This window comes from Aspergillus undulatus, assembly GCF_047715775.1.
Source record: "Aspergillus undulatus strain CBS 261.88 unplaced genomic scaffold BDV17scaffold_23, whole genome shotgun sequence".
NCBI lineage: Eukaryota > Fungi > Ascomycota > Eurotiomycetes > Eurotiales > Aspergillaceae > Aspergillus > Aspergillus undulatus.
Genome location: NW_027396627.1, coordinates 277,628 through 293,817, shown reverse-complemented (window position 1 = coordinate 293,817; position 16,190 = coordinate 277,628). Strand labels below are relative to the sequence as shown.

Below are 16,190 nucleotides of genomic sequence, written 5' to 3'. Positions count from 1 at the left end.
GACTTCGAGAAACTCCGAACCAGGGATAGCAATTCAACATTTGAAGAGACAAGTAGCTAGTGATATTATTTCAAACGTGCCCTAAGACAAAACCCTCAATAAGCACTCCCTGACACCCTTGCATCTCGAATGAGTGCCTCAGCCTTGACCTGATAGCCACTGAAGATTCCAATTGCCTGTCCAAGTGAGTCATCTTGAAAAGCTAGCGACAGTAGTATTACGACTGGGCTCACCTCAATGAGTTTCCGCTGCGCTTTTCCCTCATCCGCCCGCGCGAAGTCCGCGCGGAATTTTGCCTCGTCATCGATATAGGAGCCGTACTCCACAGTCTCTTGAGCGCAGTTCTCCGTTGCGAAGAGGCACATCTTCTCTATATCCTTGGCGTCCCAATGAGTAGACTGTAGCGTCCTCAAGTCGTCTGGTTCGATGGTGAAGGCAGCGACTCCAGCGAGCTTGATGATTTGTTCCACGCCAACAGTCGCGCAGGCTTTCACTTTAGTCGGAATAGATTTGCGCTCGTACCATCGTTGCGCTTGCACGCAAATGTCCAGTAGGGGCTCTGGGTCTTTGTGTCTGGAGAGGCAGAGAAGGTGAGCGTGGAATTAATGAGTATTTATGTTAGAGTCCTTACTCCGGATCGATCATGATCCTCAGCTCATTCACGAATGGCGAGATAGACACGCAGCCTGCCTCTCCGGCAAGAACCGCCTGCTCCATGGTAAAAAGACAGGTACCGAGAGTTTTGATGCCGAGGGCGTGAAGTTCGCGGCATGCTTGGAGACCTTCCCAGGTTGCGGAGACCTTGATCACGATTCGTGCGGTGGAAAAAGAGGGGCTTATCAGCGCAAAGAGGCGATAATATCCTTTTCATCTGCTTAGCGTGGAACAGAATAGTAGATTATGAGAAGGTGCATACGTTTTGCGGCCTCAACAGTCTTCTCCTTTGAGAAGGCATAGCTCGGATTTGCCATAACATGGACGTTTCCGCTGAAAGTTGGAAGCATTTCATGGGCTAGCAGCACTGCCTGGACATTGCGATGTGAGGGTTGAGGATATCAAAAGGCTAGAATTCACGTACCCCAACTTCCACCGCAAGCTCCTCAAATGGGACTCCGGTGAAACTATCTTGAAGGGTGCTCGTAACCTGCAATGTCTTCTGAAGTATGGCCTTCCTGTGTGGTTTCAAGAGCTCGGTGTAGTATTGGTACTGATGGAGAAATGGTTAAAGACTGTTTCTTGTTCTCTCATGAGGGAGTCAAACCTGATTCGAGGTGCAATCGACGAGCTGTCCGAATTGATTGACGGCTTCAGCGTTAAATTAGCTCTGGACGTCAGATGGAAGGTCATCAATGCTCTCACCGGAAACGTCAAAGGTGTCGAGGTCAACCTGCGTTTTCGAGCGGAGATACTCGAGCAGATTCACGCGTGTCTTCTCCATGATGAAGTGTAGATTATCTTGAAATGGGCTTTGGTATTTCGCTCAAATGTATACGATCATATAATTCCAACCACCGCAGAAGATGGCCCTTCAACTGGTTTTTAAACTAGTATCAGACCCCAGATAGATCCGTGGATTTCTCACAGGCTCGTGAAACCCAGCCAGCCACCTGTTCGTAGACATTGAATTCGGTGTTTCCGATCTTGATCAGTCCTAATCGAAATTGGCCTCTATCCTGTCCTGATCCTTGGTGATTGGTTCCCGTGTGTTCAATATATGCCGTACCAGAGTGGAGTCGATGGGTCGATTCAAAATCAAACCGAGATCTATTGCGTCCAGTGCATGAACTGATCTATTGGAGTCTTAAGCGGAGCTTCCTGACTTGCTGAGCCCAAGCTGATCACTCGATGAGATGATGGAATCGATGCTGCACCGCAAGGCTGCTCGCCACTGCGTTGTCGAGTTCAATATCACTGTGACTGTGTTGCTGATGTTCTGAGAGGTTCCTTTGCACAAACGCTAATTCCTTCTCCTGGTGCTGGGCCCTGACACCCATTTCTTGCGGTATCTTTCCCAGTGCTGGCAACGCAAAGGATTCCTCACGCAAGAATCAATCCACTGACAATAGGAACGAAAGATCTACGAAATGGTATCGGAAGGAGCATCCGCCGCAGGGCTTGCTCGACTTCTTCACGAGCGGCTTCACGTCTTCGGGGACCATATTGCCATTGAACAGGACTCAAAGGCGTTGACTTTTCACGAGTTGCACCACAGAGCATCGGTCGTGGCGCACAAGATCCGGGGACTCGCAGTCCAGAAAGAAGAACCAGTTCCAATTCTCGCCGCTAGGGGCATTGATCATGTCGTTTGCCAAATGGCAATCATATACGCTGGGGCCGCATGTGTTCCGCTAGACGTTGACCTCCCTGACGAACGCATCGCCGACTTACTTCGCCACCTGGGGCCCTCCGTTCTGTTGACGGACGCTCAGAACAACGCGCGCTGCCCCTCTCTAAGGCATATCCTCGTGGACTCCAGCTCCAGTTGCACAAATGCCGTGAGCTATCTGAACGAGATATGTGACAATGGACCGAGGTCCTGCAGCCACGTCTTCTTTACATCCGGCTCCACTGGCAAGCCAAAGGCTGTCCGCGTTTTGGCTATGGGCGTCATCAATCTAATTCTCAACGAGACCTTCACACCCATAGCTCGTGGCAGTCGTGTTGGCCATGTTTGCAATGTCGGGTTTGATGTCTCTCTTTGGGAGATATGGTCTGCGCTCCTGCATGGCGCCACTCTCGTGGTCTTCAGCCGCGACGAGACCCTGGACCCAGCCGTCTTCTCGAAGAAAGTCAAAAGGGCGAGCCTCGACGTCATGTGGCAAACCACCTCTTTGCTGGCAACCATCACGCACGCATATCCTGCGGCCTACTCCACTGTCGACACCCTCGTGACAGGTGGAGAGGCTATAAACATCCAAACCGTTCGGAAGATTTTTGCGAATGGCCCACCACGACGGCTCATCAATGCTTACGGACCGACAGAACTATCAGTCTTGACGACCTTTTATCAAGTGTCGCAGGAAGATGTGGAGGTGGGCAGTATACCTATCGGACGACCACTCGGAGGCTACACGGCCTATGTGGTTGATGAGGAGCTGCAGCCGGTCCCCGATGGCACTGCTGGCGAGCTTCTAGTTGGAGGTGCAGGAGTTGCAGCTGGCTATCTCGGCGACCCAGAGAAGACAGCCATGGTGTTCGTTGGGGCGCCGCATCTTCCGATTTTGGGACATACGAGTACCGGTTTGCTCTACCGCACTGGGGATCTTGTCCGAAGAAACCCGGCCGGGCTTATCGAGTACCTTGGACGCCGAGACAACGAGGTCAAGATCAGCGGGCAAAGAGTAGATCTTGAGTCGATCGAACGATGTCTTCTAGAGACGAAGCTCGTGTCCACGGCAGTCGCACTGAAGGCGACTGAGCTCCAATCCAGTGGGGGTTCGACGATACTCGTGGCATATGTTGTGCCCTCTTCGTCACGCGTTGTCCAGAAGTCAATCAAGGAGGCATATGTTCAGCGAGCCTCGCACCTCATGGTTCCTCGTTTGAAGTTAGTGGACGCTATCCCGCTGACACCCAGTGGAAAAGTCGATCGAAAACAACTTGCTCGCGAGTTCCAGGAAGAGCTCGAGCAGCACTCCATCGTCAATGAGGCCGCAACAACAGAGAATGTCGAAGATACCATGCGCAAGCTGTGGGGACAAGTGCTGGGAATGCCAGCTGCGGGGATCAGCGCAGAGGAAGATTTCTTCTCCCTCGGTGGAACATCACTACATGCAGCCAGGCTGATCTCCAGAATAAATCGAGTGTTTGATGTTCCCCTTCGAGTGGCTGCCCTTTTCGAGTCGCCGACACTGTTTGGCATGAGCGAGGAGGTGCGGAAAGCGCGACTCGGCGCACAATATGAAGAAAGCCTTCGCGCACAACCTTGGATGCGCGATTCCAACCTTGGTCAAGGCCTGACGGCTAGCATTGCGGAGGCCATAGATTGGCAAAGGGAGTCGGAGGGTCGCGTCTTCTTAACTGGGGCAACGGGCTTTGTTGGTGCGTTCCTCCTGAAGGAGCTCTTATCCCACCCTCAAGTCAAGAAGGTTGCTTGCCTAGTTCGTGCGCAAGACGAAAACTGCGCGCTGTTGAGAATACGACGGGTCCTCGACCGATATGGACTGAGCATCAGCACAGAGCAAGAGGCTCTTATCGTGCCTCTTCCTGGCGATGTGGTCCATGACCATCTTGGTCTGAGCCACGGTCAATATCAACATTGGGCAAACTGGACCAGCGTAATCTTCCACCTCGCTGCTCATGTCAACTACCTGCAACCGTATTCGAGTCATCATGCAGTCAACGTCCTAGGCACTTTGAACATGCTCCGCTTTTCTCAGGAAGGCAAATCGAAACCGCTGCACTATACATCCAGCATCAGCGCTTATGGACCAACAGAGCTGGTCAATTCTACTAAGCATATTCCGGAGGATGAACGGCCTCAGGGTCATCAAGCAGCTCTCGAATACGACACGGGATATGCCCAGAGCCAGTTTACGGCGGAGATGATTGCTTGGAATGCAATCGACCAGGGTCTTCCCGTTACAATTCACCGTCTGGGAGTTGTACTAGGCCACTCCTCATCAGGGACTACCAACCTGAATGATTTCATCAGTCTTTTGGTGAGAACATGCTTGCGGAGCGGAGTCTATCCATCCCTGCCTGGCCATAGTGAAGAATTTGTCCCGGTCGATTTCGTCGTCTCAAGCATGCTCCGGATATCTTCACACCGCGAGAATTCGGGTACGGCCTATAACATACTTCACCCTGGAACAGGCAGGATGCGCCATCTCTCGCTGTTCCAGTTAATCAAACAACAGTCGGGCAGACCTCTGATTGAAAAGCCATATGACGAGTGGATTACGACGGTGTCCCAGACTCAGGACTGCGAACTCTCCTCAATCATGCCAATGTTGGTCGAGAAGGTCTCTGATGGCCGGTCCCGATGGCAGATGCAGGCGAATATGCCGACATTTGGAATAGAAAACCTCCACCGTGCCCTATCTGGCATTCCCGGCTCGCTGAGATGTCCGCCGCTTGGGGCTTTGCTTGAAATTTACATTGGCCAATGGATTCAACAGTCCTATGTGCATCCCAACTGAGCTATAGCGACATATCAATGGAAATTTCTCTACTCTCACTTGCCTCGTCATCTTTTCTACTTCATCTACCTGTCTTCTCACCTTATAAGGATTATGGCTCGCGAAGATTATGATTACACTTGTTCGATAAATACCCTGGAAACTATTACTACAAGGGATTTGTCTAGAGTTAGCAGACCACAGTCATTATATCAGTTTCTGGATCCGCAGTTAAGCAGCTTGAAAGCTGGAGAGGGTTCCTAATCTACTTACTTGAAATTGATAAACGTATCCTCCCTAATGATTACATTGCACCCGTAATCTGGCAAGAACGGTGGCTCGATGAATGTCCTGTCCCCCGCCCACAAGCTTCCGTAGTAAATCCTGCTGTATCGCTGCAATCTTGTCTGACCCGGTTGCCTTGATATCAAGTGGTTCGTTGGCCTCACTGCCCGCGCGCGCGGTGCCGAGCCTCGACTGCTAGGGGTGGGGCGTAGGGGCCGTATCTGCCACTAGGTGATTGTGAGAATTGACAGAGCAATTAGCAAAGCCACGGAGCACGGACACCAGGGTACGCTACTGAGGTCTCTCGCCAGCCCAAGGGTATCGGCGCGTTCCCCCCTCACGAGGTCAGGGTAGTTTGTTTGTTGGGGCATTTTGCTGTTTGCCCTTCACTCGTAAGTTACAATAGTGATCCCCGACTTACCCTATCCTATGGAAGAGTTTCCTTAGTCTCGGCATACCCTTGGTATACAATCATACATCCTTCGGTGGGACAAAAGCGCGCGTGATAAGAATACTAGAACTGATCTACGCGAGGCGTATGGACTCGTCGGTTTGGACAGGGTTCCCCTGCTTCAATCATGGACTGTGCATGTTTCAACTACAGGGACCACGAAAGTGAGAGAACATGCATCTACACCGAAACGAAATTTCAGCTTCCCCCGCACCTGGATTACTTCATGCATCGGCCTCTGTGCAACACGAATGTGATATGGCTTGCATGTCGATGAGAGCATTGCATCGATCCCAGTGGGATGTGGCACAAATCCAGATTGTGTACCATGGCGGGGGCTCCATGCGTTGGTCATGGTGAAGCAGGTCAATCTTCGGTTTCGTCTTCGCACTGCAGTCTAGATGCAAGTTCTCACGAATTATTGAACTCAATGTCCTACGGCCAATTCTAAATATTACGCCATTGGGTATGTACTATCTCTCCGCCGACGGCCTGTGCGGCTTTCCTGCAGGACATGCCACATGAACTGAAATCGAGGGCTAGCTGAACCTGTCTCCGTCAAACTCTGGTATGCTTACCTGCATGGTGACGAGGAATGAACATAGCTGCATTTGGTACGTCATTCTGCTCAGAGCTTACCGCGTACCCAGCCAGTGTTAGAATCTGTGTTGAGTTATGTTGGTAGACGCTTACTCTGCAGTAACAAAAGAGACGGAATGTGTTTTGTATGAGTATCGCGAGTGAAGCGCATAATAAATCCTGCCTACCTGCTTACCGAGGCTTCCCAATGAGCTCTGTACTCACGATGGCATCCTCCAAGAACGACCATATCATCCAACTCCCAAAAACACCCAGGATTGATCTAAGAAGCATCAACGCCTCCGAAATAGCCCAGCAATGGCTCAATTCGCTGAACTTGTATCTGACAAGCACCGAAACCGTATCCATCCATGACCTCTTCCACCAAGACTCCTGGTGGCGGGATATGCTCGCTCTGACCTGGGACTTCCGCACCACCCACGGAAATGACAAAGTCGCCGAGTTCATAGGCGCAAACCAACCGCGGGTTCAGATCCGAAACCTTCGTCTCGATCCGGCTCGAAATGTTGAGCCTAAGGCAGAGTGCCCTGTCGAGGGTTTGACGTGGGTGACTGGCCATTTCATCTTCGAGAGCGCAGTTGGCCATGGTAGCGGGGTGATCTATCTGACGCAGGACATCGAGAATGGGCCGTGGAAGGCTTATTCCATATATACTGCGCTTGGCGGGCTCAAGGAATGTCCGGAGATCCTCGGGACCAACCGCCCGGAGGGGACTACTCCACTGGCACCGGGAGGTGCGCCAGGGGAAAGCTGGCCGGAGCAACGAGCGAGGGAAGTTGAGTTTCGAGACAGTGAGCCGACGGTGCTTGTTGTTGGGGCAGGACAGTCTGGGCTGAACCTGGCTGCTCGACTGAGGGCGCTCGGGATCTCTTGTCTAATTGTGGAAAAACACCAACGGGTCGGCGATAATTGGAGGAAGCGGTACAAGGTCTGTCCCCACTTTACCTGCCTGCTTGCTTCATTCATAGTGAATGCTCTGACGTGCTTTGCTTCAGACCCTAGTCACTCACGACCGTGTCGAGACCTGTCACATGGCGTACCTCCCCTTCCCGAATACGTGGCCAAAGTACCTCCCGAAAGACAAACTAGCAGATTGGCTGGAGTCCTACGCACATATCATGGAGTTGAACGTCTGGACCGGGTCGAACATAACCTCGGCGCGGTACTGCGACGACAAAGGACACTGGACTGTCACGCTTGACCGTGAGGGAGTCAGAAGAGTGATTCACCCGCGGCACATCGCATGGTCCGCTGGGCTATTTGGTCTTCCCAAGCCTCTGGACTTCAAAGGCCTTCCCCAGTTCAAGGGTATAGCGTACCATGGCAGTCAACATGAAGACGCTGCTATGTTTGCACCAAAGGGAAAGAAAGTGCTCGTGGTAGGAACCGGTAATAGCGGACACGATATCGCGGAGGATTACTGTCGGCATGGAGCAAATGTCACGATGCTACAGCGGGGGCCAACGTATGTCCTGACTACAGAGAAGGGATTGCCGCTGCTGCCGGAGAATGATGGCATTGATGATTATCGGTTGGTTCTCTGATGCCATGTTTTTGAAATACCCGCTAATGGCCTACAGAACACCAATCGAAGTCAAGGATGTCCTATCAGAGAGCTTACCCTGGCCGGTGACCCTAGCACTTGCAGTTGACCTGACGAAACGGATCTCCGATGCGGACAGGGAGACCCTTGACGGACTTACGAAGGCTGGGTTTCAGCTTGGATTTGGTGCCAATGGGGCGGGAATCCTGCGATTGATTGTCGACCGCATAGGGGGATACTATATCGATGTTGGGTGTAGTCAGCTCATCATTGATGGCAAGATCAAGGTGAAATGCTGTCCGGAAGGAATTTCTGCGTTCGACGAAACAGGCGTCTTGCTCGCCGACGGTAGCCGTCTTGCTGCCGATATCGTCGTACTAGCTACAGGCTACGAGAATATGCATGAGTCCGTGAGAAGAGTTCTCGGTGACAAGGTGGCTGAACGTTGTAAACCCGTCTGGGAACTCGATGAGGAGGGCGAACTGAGGACGGTAAGAACCTACCCCGTCCTGCTGGGTCGACTTACTATTTCGATGATCGAAGGGGAAGCGCTAATCACTTGCATGCAATAGATCTGGCGGCCAAGCGGACATCCTGGGTTCTGGTTCATGGCCGGTGCCTTAGCGCTGTGTCGGGTTTACTCGAAATTCGTTGCCTTGCAGATTGCGGCCACTGAGCTGGGACTGGTGTAAGCTTGGACTATCTAACGTGCCACCTAACTGGCTGCAGATCATGAACCATGTATGGTACCATAATGAGCTCCGTAGTTTACTGATAGAGGGAATGATGAAAGTCCTATATGCTTTTGCAGTCTGACAAACTAGCTTACCTAGATGTCTCTAAACGACCTCCCCAAGCAGAGCCTCCTCCTTATCGGCAAGGAGACCGACCACCAGCATGACCTGATAGCCCTAAACAGCACCAACCGCCGTTTCCATGGGCTCTTTCAACCGGTTCTCATCCCCTACAATATCGCCCATCATCATCATCATCATCATCATCATCATCATCCGGCCTCGTCTACGCAGCAAAGAACAACGATCTCGCGCTAGCCAAAACATTCCTCAATGCCGGTGCTGACCTTGACACCCGCATTCTGGAGCGACGACGTCTCGAGGACATGTACAGACTAGGGACACTCCATCAACCCCACCGCTCTCGTGAAACCCCCCCCCCCCCCAAGAGCGCATGTATCCCCGCTTTGGTGTGCGGTGCTTGAGGGATACCATGGGCCAGGTGACCACGCCAAGTTCCTCCTCGACGATGCTGCCAGGTGATATCCCGAGTTTCTGCAGAATGAGCAGTGGGGAGCATTGGGCCTTGCTTTCAAAGAAGGCCACGCGGAACTTGTTGGGATGCTGCTTGCAAGTGGTGTGTCTGGCCATGGTCCTGGAGCAGTTGAGGGCCCATTGTACCACGCCATTGAGCTAGGATGGCTTGATACCATGCGAATACTACTAAAATACGGAGCAAGCCTGTGCCATAGGCTCGATCTTCTCGAAACCGCGGTCCGCATAGCCCGAAACAAGAGGACGGCTTGGGAATCTACGCTCGGCCTGTTGTGGGATGCCTGTAAAGCGATTTCAGACGAGAGCAACCACAAGGAGGTCGAAAGGATCCTGGAGAGTAGAACGACTTGACAGTCTGCAAGTAAGACAGCTTTAGATGTTGGTTGACTTTTTGACAACCACTTCCCTTTCTCATGGTAGTAGTCGCTTCCAACAATAAACTATTCTTTCAGTTAGACGACATTCTCGAGTAGTAATACAAGGTATACATAATAAGTAGAGCGAAAGTTTATCGCCGCTCATCGCTGCTGGCTTGGAATATCCAGATACTTCATCTTGTGGTGTAGCGCCAGCGAGAAGTGCCATATTCTCATTGCTGTTGGTGCAGCTGTCCCATACGTAGGTGCATTGAGGCGAACTCACTTTCAAGCCTCCCCATATATCCATGTATAGGCCGAGCAAAAACGGCCATGGTCTTTTTGCGAGGCGCCGAAGATGTTAGCCGCAGTCAACCCATCCATCAGGCCGGATAGAACAAAATCCGGAAGATCTAAGAGCGATAAAATACTGACAGGAGAGAACTGGCCAATATTCTTCACATGATACCTCACAATAAGGAATAATGACAGGTAACGACTTACTAGAAGAGCACCACTCACACTTCTAGCAAAGCCTGCAACAACTTGAAGAACGAGAAGCTTTGAGCTTGAAAGTGAGGCGCCAATCAGTCTTTTCAGGTTTCTCGTTACTATCATCACTAGCATGAGCAGAAGATGGTTGCTTGACCAGGCATTTGTTGCTGTTCATAGCGTTCAAAACCTGCGGAACCAAGTCTGCACACTTAATTCAAAGATCCTCAGCTCTGGTGAAAGCTGATTTCATTGTTCCGTGCTGAAGATCACAGTGTGGACACCAATCAAAGGTGATTCATAAGAATATTCATCCCCTTCAACATGTTTGGCACTGTGATTCTTCCTTCCGCTGAAGATATAACAGCAACCTGACCCTCGCCTTGAACATATCTTCTCCAAAACAGCTCTCCCTCCAACAAATCCTCCCTTTCTCACTTCACCATGGGCTCAACGCTTCCTCTCTGAGTTTGCTCCTATGTCATCGCGGACGTCGCAGGGCGAATACCCTGCGTCTACCCAACGAGATTTTGATCCAGATTATAGACCTCATAACAAGCAGTGATCACAGGCAAGCACATATTTCGCGCTAGCCCTATCCTGCATGCGTCTTTATGAGATCTTCCAGCCTACTCTCATGGCATACAATGTCGAGAAATGTGGCAGCTCAGGTCTCCATTGGGTAGCAGCACACAATGAACTTACACCCGTCCAAAGATTCCTCAAAACAAACGCGGGCTCTAATTCTCGGCCTAGAAGCGAGCCTGACCCCTCTGCAACTACCAGAAAGAAGGGCATCCGGGACCAGTTACTACATGAAACCCCGTTATGGATTGCCATCAGCCGTGGACACGATGACATCGCCATCTTTCTGCTTAAACACAAAGCCAACCCGCATGCAAAGAATTGGTGCGATACTTGTCACGTCTTTCGATTATTCGTGACAAATTATCAAGTTAAGGTTACTCGCAAATTCCTTGAGAGTGACCTAATTTGTAATTCATCTCAACGCACAATAAACAATCGTTTCTCTTACGTGGGTGACCGCACAACATGAAGACCTAACGATGCTCAGAATCCTTCTCGACGATAATTCGCAAACGTCAGCCTAGCCTACCTACACATTATCAAGAACAGGCATTGGAACGAGCGGTCTTCATGGGCTCTATGAGGCTTGTACGAATGCTTCTTGACCGAGGAGCGCGCGTCGACTGCCGCATTACCGGCCTCCAGGCTGGCTATCTGTCTAGATTGACGTGGACTCCCCTTTATCAGGCAATTTACTGGGGTAATTTGAGCCTCGTCACGCTGCTGCTCAACCGCGGAGCTAGTCTTGATTGTGACTTGAAGGCGCTTGATGAGGAACTCGGAGGAAATTACTAGAATGCGTGGCGGAAGCATCGAAAGCCATTCTTTTGCATGTCTATAACGCATGCCATAAGCTCAGGGCAGCGGATTATGGTATATGGGGGAGTGTGTGGAAAGCCATCAACGATCATTGTGAGAAGGAATGGGGATAAGACCATGTCCGGCACTACTTAGTTACAGTGCTTCTGTTTGGAACTATTTTCCTCCATTGTCTCGGTTTGTACGCAAAGCTTCACAAGAAAACAAGATAGGTGTATCAACGCTGAAGACATCATTTAAGTCCTTGCTATATAATTTCACTTACCTGGCAGTATATCGATTGGTCTCAGGGGAAGTTACCTAAGCCATCTGTCCTGTTTCCCTTGTCCCATTTACCGTATGGTCAGTTCTCGCTGGGCTGTAGTAATCTGGTCTTCCATGCGATTGCTATTGCTCACTTGGCTCATATCTTCCATTTGGTCTGTCGTACCAGGTAGTCAAATATGTGACATCTAGTACTACACCTGCTAACCGTAATCATACCAGTGGTTCCTAGAAGTACACTCATGAAGCCTTGATACGAAGACGCATGGGAGAGCAACAGCTATAATAAAGAACGATCCATGAATTAATTATTACAAAGGATATATCATGCAAACAAAGGAGCCTTTGTTGGCCTACACACCTTTACTGGTCTGCCATGTCTTACTTCAAGACCTCGCTCCGTATCCCAACAGCAACTCCTACGACGCAGGTCAAAAGAGCCCGTTTTCCACGGGAAATCGTCCAGTAGATTACCCTACCACAACCTTTACCATCTCTATTTAATTATTCTGATACCTGCTTAGCTATGTATGGTTGTTGTCTTTGAATTCCATTGACCCGGTTAGTGCTTGTCGGTCTACTCGCTTCGATGAGGCTGGTTGATAATTCCAAAGTTGATCCTCCTGTTGTACAAAGAACTTCCTTCCAATTCTCTTGTACTCCTTTACATGTAGTAGAGTCGCCTTGAATCTAATATATGATTCTTGATTCCTTCGTTAAACGGATCGGGGAGAGGGTTTTGAAAAAGGACTTTGGGAGGTACTTTACTGCTGTTAATTAAAGGTGGATTTAAAGTACGACGTTTAGCTACGGGCAAGACTAGCCAGGTGAGTGTCTTGGTAGTAGCAATTAGAGCTCTGGGTGTGGTTTGAGATAGGCTTTTTCGAATAGAATACCTTACATCATGCATTTCTCTCTTCATAATATCAAAGACGGTTGACACTGTAACCAAGCATCCAGTCAATGCATTGATATAAATAAGGACGCACGTCAAACTCAAGAGACCGTGCTATACCTTCAACGTAAGACCGGGGTTGGGGGAAGTCACGCTGGGCATATTGCGGAAATTGTAGTGAGCTAGCTAGCTAACTAGAACCAGCATTATTTGAGTGCCGCAATCATCTTATAGACGGGAAATGCAGTCTTTCAGTTCTCCGTCATGGCTATAGCTCTTGCTTCAGAAATTCTCGGCGGTTGACAGCGCACCACAGAGTATAGGGCCAAGTACGGAGAACGGAGGACTGGAAGCTCCGCGATCGGTAGACAGCGAGATCAAGATGCGTGGACCGACCCACTGCTGAATCCACATTCCATTCCAGACCCCAAAGTCCAGAGCCCAGACACCGAACCATCGTCATCCAGGGACCGTAAGGCAGGGCCGGTTCGTCTTGTCGCACTCGGCGAAGCGGCCGGGCAGGGACAGTCATGACTCAAAATGCAACCCCGGGAGAGACCCGTCGAAGGAACAGCGGAATGCCACGGCTTATGGGCTGATCTACGGAAAATCAACTAGATTGAAGAACACCATTCCCTCCAATCACCTGATCGAGCCTACGTCACTCATCCCCCGACTCTCCACAGCAGCTCTCTGCGTCATATAAACCAGCTCTCCCTTCCTTCCCGCTTGAACTCACCTTCTACACTAGGATATCTTCGAACACATCAAGACCACCAACATGTCCCAATTCCCCACGGGCGTCCGCGTCGCACAGGCCGTCGGCCTTACGGGAGCAGCATACCTCGCTGGTACGTTACACAACCTCGGCATCACCCGCATAGGAACCAATTGGGACGAGCCCATTCAGCCACACAGAACCCTCCCTCTCCTTACCCCTGTTCTTTACCTCAGCATCTATACGAAATAATCAACCCAATTAACATTGCCCTTCCTCTAGGAAACATATCTGCCTACACCTTCGCCGCAATCCCCTCCCTGCAAACCTCCCTAACGTCCTACTCCGCACCCTCCACCCTAATCGCAAAACAATGGCGCGAAATGTACAACGCCGGCAAGGCCCAAAACCCGCCTATTGCAATCCTTACAGCCACCGCATTCGGATACCTCGCGTATGCCGCGCACAGTGGAAAATCGGCGGCGCTGGATGTCCTTGCGCCGAGTAATGCGGTCTGGCTTTATACTGCTGCTGCCGCGTTTACGATGGGTTTTGTCCCGTGGACTTTTGCGGCTATGGTTGGGACGAATAAGAGGTTGATGGAGCGCGCGGAGGGTGTTAGTGCGGAGAAGAACTGGGATGGGGAGGATGTGCTTGAGTTACTTGGGGAGTGGAAGTTTTTGAATGGGATCAGGGCGGTTTTGCCGTTTGTTGGGGGTGTTTTGGGATTTTTGGCTATTTAGATTGGATCGCATTCTGATTCAGATCAAGGGATTGGTACATATGATGGATTGCCTTTTTTGCTTTGTTAAATACAACATTGGCAATGCTTGTATTAATACCGAACGCTAGGGTTATGCAATTCAAGATCTTCGAGTCTCAGTCAAGCAAAGCACCAACAACTTCCAACGCCATCATTCCACATCCAATCGGAATCGGACGATAAGCTTGCGAAGGTGCTAAGTATAGGACGGCTAGGGCCCCTCCAGCACGCCAAGCGAGTGGCCATGCAAACCTAAAACTATAGGCCGCATAGCCATAGCCATAGCCCCTTGGTGGCGGCGTTGCAGGGGCCCAAGCTCAAGCCATCCGAACCTCCCACAACGTTTTGTCAGAGTTCAGAATGGCATTCAGGTGGAAGAGTTCGTATACCTGTAACCCCAGCGACAAGGGGAAGTCAGTCGGTCCATGGCCCCGATGCCAGGACGTGCGGGCGTGAGGGGAGAAATAACAGTAAAAATTACACGTAACGGCCGAGGATCAAAGAAATCAATCTATACCTTGCGATTAAACAAAGATATCAATGAGTATTCCATTCAAATACATAAACCATTGCAGTGTATTATGGTAAAATAAATAAATGATATAAGCCGTTTCCGCTCCCATCAACGGAAAAAAAAGAAAGAAAGAAAAGAAAAGAAAAAAAAAAACCATATCCCAGCGTCATGCAAGATAAACGCAAAATGCAATATATATAATCGTAGTATGTATAATTTACTGCAGCTCAGCAATATGCTGCGTCGCCTGCCGCGCAGGCAACTCCGTCGGTGCAATGGGCTGCTGCCGCGCATTATCAACCTCCAACTGCGCATACGTCTTATCCTGCGGCGTGGGCTGGTAATTCTCCATACCGGGGCCTGCTGGCGGTGCCCCCGTGCCCGCCATTCCAGCCCCGGTCGCACCAAGAGTGCCAGCAGCAGCATTGCGCTTTCTCCGACGGAAGAACCAGAATGCGACGATGGCGCCGACGACGAGGGGAATGCCCACGCCTAACCCGACGCCGAGACCAACGCCGAGGTTTGAGGATGAGTCGCCGTCGCCGTCGGAGGGGTCGGTTGGCGTGGGTGTTGGTGAGTCGGTGCCGGTTGATGTGGTGGTGCTGGATGTTGTTGTTGTGGATGTTGAGGTCAGGGTTGCGCTCGTCGCGGTGCCGACGATACGGACGGGGTCGAGCGAGAACGTCTGCGTTGAGTTGTTGCAGTCGCAGCCTGTGAAGCCGGAGCAGCACCAGGTGCCACTGCCGCAGGCGCTCACGCCGTTTCCTGCGTCTGAGGGGTTGCTGTTAGTTTGCCTTTCAATCCAATTCAAAATCTAGAGTGAGGAAAGGCGAGGACATACTCCGAATTTCTATACACTGTGTCGGGCAGGTCGTGACATTCCTGTCCATCCAGTCAGGGTCACTGCAGGTGTTTTGCCAGTACGATGAATCGCCGTCGTCTTCGGTCCTCACGCAGAGGCCGTTACTGGCGCAGAGTTCGCCGTCATTGCAGCACTGGGCGTATTCGCCGTCGGTCGAGCAGGGAACGCGAGTGGTGTCCTCGTTGCCATCACGGTCGTAGCAGGTGGCCATGTCGACTTGTACTGAGGTTGCTGTCGCTATTAACGCACGGGGAAGGCGCTGGTGAACGCGAAAGCGAAAGCGAAAGGGGCGCAAAGAATGAGGAGAGAATCGCACAGGGGCCGGTGAGATTTGACAGAGAAGACTCCAGTGGACTCACTCGGGCCAGGCTGCGCGCTGGGCTGTGAAGCAAAGCCTTAAGAGGCTAACCAAATAGATTGTAGCGCGCATCCTTCTTGCATATAATTAGTCCAATCTCATGCGGGGATCGGATGGCAGAATGGGGGCCGAAACATGAGTTTGATTTGCATGGGCCAGCAGGAACAGCCTCAGGGTGAGGAACCAGAAAATCTCCTGTCAGCTGAAAACCGTCCCGCTGTTTGCCGTGAGGAGTTGCAGAATTGGCAGTCTTTTCAGGGATCAAATCTGTCA

The 16,190-nt window shown here is 51.0% G+C and overlaps 5 protein-coding genes across 5 annotated transcripts; 3 read left to right on the top strand and 2 right to left on the bottom strand.

Annotated features, from left to right (window-relative positions):
* Positions 1-68: 68 nt before the first annotated feature.
* Positions 69-1,631, bottom strand: BDV17DRAFT_86693 (aldolase). The gene is made up of 7 exons (XM_073765260.1): positions 1,360-1,631; positions 1,262-1,305; positions 1,079-1,207; positions 917-1,025; positions 632-863; positions 234-573; positions 69-176 (listed from the first exon to the last, which is right to left on the bottom strand). Exons 1-7 carry the CDS (start codon positions 1,436-1,438, stop codon positions 96-98), a joined length of 1,014 nt encoding a protein of 337 aa, XP_073615748.1. The 5' UTR covers positions 1,439-1,631; the 3' UTR covers positions 69-95.
* Positions 1,632-2,845: 1,214 nt separating this feature from the next.
* Positions 2,846-5,324, top strand: BDV17DRAFT_263082 (male sterility protein-domain-containing protein). The gene has a single exon (XM_073757863.1). It carries the CDS (start codon positions 3,189-3,191, stop codon positions 5,139-5,141), a length of 1,953 nt encoding a protein of 650 aa, XP_073615747.1. The 5' UTR covers positions 2,846-3,188; the 3' UTR covers positions 5,142-5,324.
* A 1,337-nt stretch (positions 5,325-6,661) lies between these two features.
* BDV17DRAFT_291236 (flavin-containing monooxygenase) lies at positions 6,662-8,691 on the top strand (the record flags this gene model as incomplete). The annotated part of the gene is made up of 4 exons (XM_073762095.1): positions 6,662-7,384; positions 7,452-7,987; positions 8,037-8,490; positions 8,572-8,691. The coding sequence occupies 4 exons, from the start codon at positions 6,662-6,664 to the stop codon at positions 8,689-8,691; spliced, it is 1,833 nt and encodes a 610-aa protein (XP_073615746.1).
* A 4,696-nt stretch (positions 8,692-13,387) lies between these two features.
* Positions 13,388-14,298, top strand: BDV17DRAFT_263079 (DUF1772 domain-containing protein). Its single transcript, XM_073757862.1, has 2 exons — positions 13,388-13,553; positions 13,703-14,298. The coding sequence occupies exons 1-2, from the start codon at positions 13,484-13,486 to the stop codon at positions 14,161-14,163; spliced, it is 531 nt and encodes a 176-aa protein (XP_073615745.1). The 5' UTR covers positions 13,388-13,483; the 3' UTR covers positions 14,164-14,298.
* Positions 14,299-14,388: 90 nt separating this feature from the next.
* On the bottom strand, positions 14,389-15,866 carry BDV17DRAFT_86625 (uncharacterized protein). The gene is made up of 2 exons (XM_073765258.1): positions 15,539-15,866; positions 14,389-15,468 (listed from the first exon to the last, which is right to left on the bottom strand). Exons 1-2 carry the CDS (start codon positions 15,768-15,770, stop codon positions 14,915-14,917), a joined length of 786 nt encoding a protein of 261 aa, XP_073615744.1. The 5' UTR covers positions 15,771-15,866; the 3' UTR covers positions 14,389-14,914.
* Between the last annotated feature and the right edge of the window lie 324 nt (positions 15,867-16,190).

Excerpts from the sequence above, each read along its gene's own strand:
- BDV17DRAFT_263079 (XM_073757862.1), top strand. The coding sequence starts at position 13,484 with ATGTCCCAATTCCCCACGGGCGTCCGCGTCGCACAGGCCGTCGGCCTT. Across the intron at positions 13,554-13,702 it reads GGGAGCAGCATACCTCGCTG|GAAACATATCTGCCTACACC; the intron begins GTACGTTACACA and ends CCCTTCCTCTAG.
- BDV17DRAFT_86625 (XM_073765258.1), bottom strand. The coding sequence starts at position 15,770 with ATGGCCACCTGCTACGACCGTGATGGCAACGAGGACACCACTCGCGTT. Across the intron at positions 15,469-15,538 it reads ACAGTGTATAGAAATTCGGA|ACGCAGGAAACGGCGTGAGC; the intron begins GTATGTCCTCGC and ends GCAACCCCTCAG.
- BDV17DRAFT_263082 (XM_073757863.1), top strand. The coding sequence starts at position 3,189 with ATGGTGTTCGTTGGGGCGCCGCATCTTCCGATTTTGGGACATACGAGT.
- BDV17DRAFT_86693 (XM_073765260.1), bottom strand. The coding sequence starts at position 1,438 with ATGGAGAAGACACGCGTGAATCTGCTCGAGTATCTCCGCTCGAAAACG. Across the intron at positions 1,026-1,078 it reads AGCTTGCGGTGGAAGTTGGG|GCAGTGCTGCTAGCCCATGA; the intron begins GTACGTGAATTC and ends CGCAATGTCCAG. Across the intron at positions 574-631 it reads AGGATCATGATCGATCCGGA|ACACAAAGACCCAGAGCCCC; the intron begins GTAAGGACTCTA and ends CTGCCTCTCCAG.